General features: G+C 36.8%; 1 protein-coding gene across 1 annotated transcript; it reads right to left on the bottom strand.

Annotated features, from left to right (window-relative positions):
• Nucleotides 1-3,398, bottom strand: LOC143567768 (uncharacterized). The gene is made up of 4 exons (XM_077054090.1): nucleotides 3,309-3,398; nucleotides 1,778-2,831; nucleotides 1,267-1,398; nucleotides 1-1,166 (listed from the first exon to the last, which is right to left on the bottom strand). Exons 1-4 carry the CDS (start codon nucleotides 3,396-3,398, stop codon nucleotides 1-3), a joined length of 2,442 nt encoding a protein of 813 aa, XP_076910205.1.

Here is a 3,398-nt window from a genome sequence, read left to right as displayed (position 1 = left end):
TTAATCACTTAAATCCACAAACCCACTTTCAGGACGATAAAGTTGGCTGTACAGTTCTAGACGCGACTTATACATTGTTTCCCACCTAACTGCAGACCGGCTAATATTGTTAAGATTCCAATAAGGCGTGATAACAGGCATTGGGGATTCTCCTTGTAACTCTACCATGACATAATGGGTCTCACAAAATACTAAAGCAATTGTAAGAGCTCTGTGATGTTGACTTTCTTCTGGACCACTCCAAAATGGGAAAATAGTGGTACTGCCTGACATGCTTAAAGAATGGATGATAACACCAAACCTATTGGCAATCAGAACACCTGCCTCAGGCATTTTCATCCAGTGTTCTTCTGGACAAGGTGACCCAAAAAAACACAAGTCATGATACAATGAATTTACATCCCTGACAAACATATCTTTATAAATATCGTATCGATTTTGTAACTCTTCTCTCATTTGCTGTCGAATGTACTCATAAGATTTTTCTTCATCAAGTCCGAGGCAAACAGCTATTGCTCGAAATCCACAGTTTCCGTCGCCTTTAACATTCTGTATATTTGTTATATATGGATGAAATACTTTTGGAATATCGCTCATTATATTGGAATCATTCAACTGTGGCATTACATTTAAGTCTATCATGTATGAACGCTCAAAACATTCACCTGGGACTTCATTCAAGTCTATCAATGGTTCACTGTTCAGGTCAAATTCGAATGAACTATGTCTGGCTGGCTCCTTAATCGGATCAACAAAATTGGGCACATTTGAGCAACTATATCTGGCTGAACAAAATTCAGCACGCCTTTTCTGTTGTGATTTTTTCAAGCTTGGCCGTCCACGAGTATTTTTCTGAACTCGAGGTTCCTGAATATCAGTTGTACCTTGACCGACACGTCTTTTTTGTTGTGATTTCTTCAAATTTGGTCTTCCACGAGTATTTTTCTGAATTTGAGGTTCTTGAATATCTGTTGTACCGAGACCTATTATGTCCTTCAGCTTTCTTAACCAACTTTTTTTCCCAGCTTTGGACTGCTTGTTGAAGTTTTCTTTAAAATGTTTTAGTTCATTCTCGCAACTAACATCGTCATCTTGGACAGTTGTTGAAGGTACAAAATCTAGCTTCCTCCAAAAGATATCAATCGAATCCAAGGAAATACATTGACCTATGTTAAAATATAAATAAGTAATATATTAACAATTTTATAGAATCATTATTAAAAAAATCTGAACTAATATTAAAATAATCAATCAGATTATACTTACCTGAACTAATATACATTGAAAGTTCGCAAGCACATGGTAACCCACAGCTGTTGCGAAGTCGACAACCACAATTTGAAGAGTCTACTTGAAGATTCTTCCAGCTTTCATGGTCCGCAAGAATTATATCGAGAGCTTCATTTGAAACAAAACCGCGCAATAGTTTAAAACATCGTATATTGTGTTGATGTATGCGAACAACTCTGCTTTTCTCAAAACTTTCTTTGATTGATGTATGTTGCGACTACACGAGACGATTAATACAACCCACAAATTTATCCAAACAACATTTTGAAGATTTCAAATATTTTTTCAATACCGCATGCTGGCTTTCTACTCTATTGGTTGTGTTATTTCCAAAATTGAGATGTTGATCAATCCAGACAGACACAAACATCTCCTTGTATTTGTTCAACCAATTTTCATTTACATATTTTAAAACACCTGAAAAAGTAATTAAACTTATAAGAGATATATAAAAAGAAAAAAATATATCGGGGCGTAGAAAACATACGTGGATATTTTATCAAGAATGACTGAAGTTGCTTGTAATTGTCTGTGTAAGAAACCAAAGTTGTAGAATCTTCTAGTAACTCCCATAATTTTAGAAAGTTGTCCCAATCACGTGCTGACCTGATAGATTGCCTACAGTTCTTGAATATGTTGCGACTAATGTGCCATCTACAAAGTAATTGAGTAGCATTCGGGAAAACTTCTTTGCATGCATTCACTAAAGCCAACTCCATGTCTGTAAGTATAACACGTGGGTGCATACACTTGTCTAATGTTAACTTTAGACAGTTTAAGACCCATGTATAGCTTTCTATCTTTTCATTTTGCATGAAGGCAAAAGCTATGGAAAATGTCTTGTTGGTCGAAGTTACACCAACAATCTGAACAAAAGGCATATTATAGCTGTTTGTTTTGTACGTGGCATCTATAATCAACACGTGTGGGAATGCACGCCAAATATCGAATGATATTGGATGAACGAAAAATAAATTTTCTAACTCGTTTGAACCAGTTGTAGTAAATTCATAAACATAACCATTAGAATGTAAAATAGACATGAGAACCTGCATCGGAGAATTGCCTGCTTGCTCACTCATGCGAATTTTAGTGCGTGCATTGTAAATCGTACTGATTGTAGATGCATTACTTAGGTTCCTCTCCTTCAGTATCGATAGAATATCACGTGGTGCCACATTCATCCTTGTCAATTCTGCAACCAAACTAAATTCATCATCAGTTAACCGCTTAGCATATGGATGGCCTTCCATATGCTGTACAGGCGGATGGTTATGTTCATCACATATCATCGTTAACGTCCAGGAATTATATTCTATTGAATATTTCCCTTCTAATTCGAATGGGCAGTCAGTTTTTTTTGTGCCAGAAACTTTACTTGAATCCTTAACTTTATATTTTCCGCCACGATCACACATGATTACAACTTTATACACGAACCCATTAGGATATTTGTTCGATCTTTTAGTGACGACGACAACACCAAGAGAGCGTGCCAAGTTTTGTACCCAATTCATCAATTCTTCATGGGACCCGAACACCTAAAAATTAATAAAAAGTTAATAAAAAGAATAGATAATACACTTAATAATAAAAAGTTAATAAAAAATGTGTATATATAAGTTAATAAAAAAGAATAAATGATACACCTAATAATAAATGTGTATCATTAAAAACATGTATATATATTAAAAACCTAATTTGTTAAACTAGAAATAGTCAAAGGGTTATAATGGTAAATATTAATATTAAAAACCTAATTTGTTAAACTAGAAATAGTCAAAGGGTTATAATGGTAAATAGGGTTATAAACTTCTAACAAACCTACGGCCACCATCTCCACTGAAAAAAACCTAAAACTAATTTCTCTCAAAACTCATCCGCCGTCGCCTAACCTACGGCCACCATCTCCGGCCACCATCGCCTAACCTACGGCCACCATCTCCGGCCACCATCGCCTAACCTACGGCCACCATCTCCGCACCGCAGGATACTCGCCGTCTCCACCGTCGCCTAACCCCTTTGCCGCCGTCTCCACCGTCGCCACCATCTCCGCCTAACCCCTTTGCCGCCGTCTCCACCGTCGCCGTCTCCACCGTCGCCACCAT

The sequence above is a fragment of the Bidens hawaiensis genome, unplaced genomic scaffold, assembly GCF_021521415.1.
Source record: "Bidens hawaiensis isolate Kalapana, Puna unplaced genomic scaffold, B.hawaiensis_p1.1 tig00023629_1, whole genome shotgun sequence".
Lineage (NCBI taxonomy): Eukaryota > Viridiplantae > Streptophyta > Magnoliopsida > Asterales > Asteraceae > Bidens > Bidens hawaiensis.
Note: the sequence above shows the minus strand (reverse complement) of the source record. Positions and strands in the feature narration are given on the sequence as shown.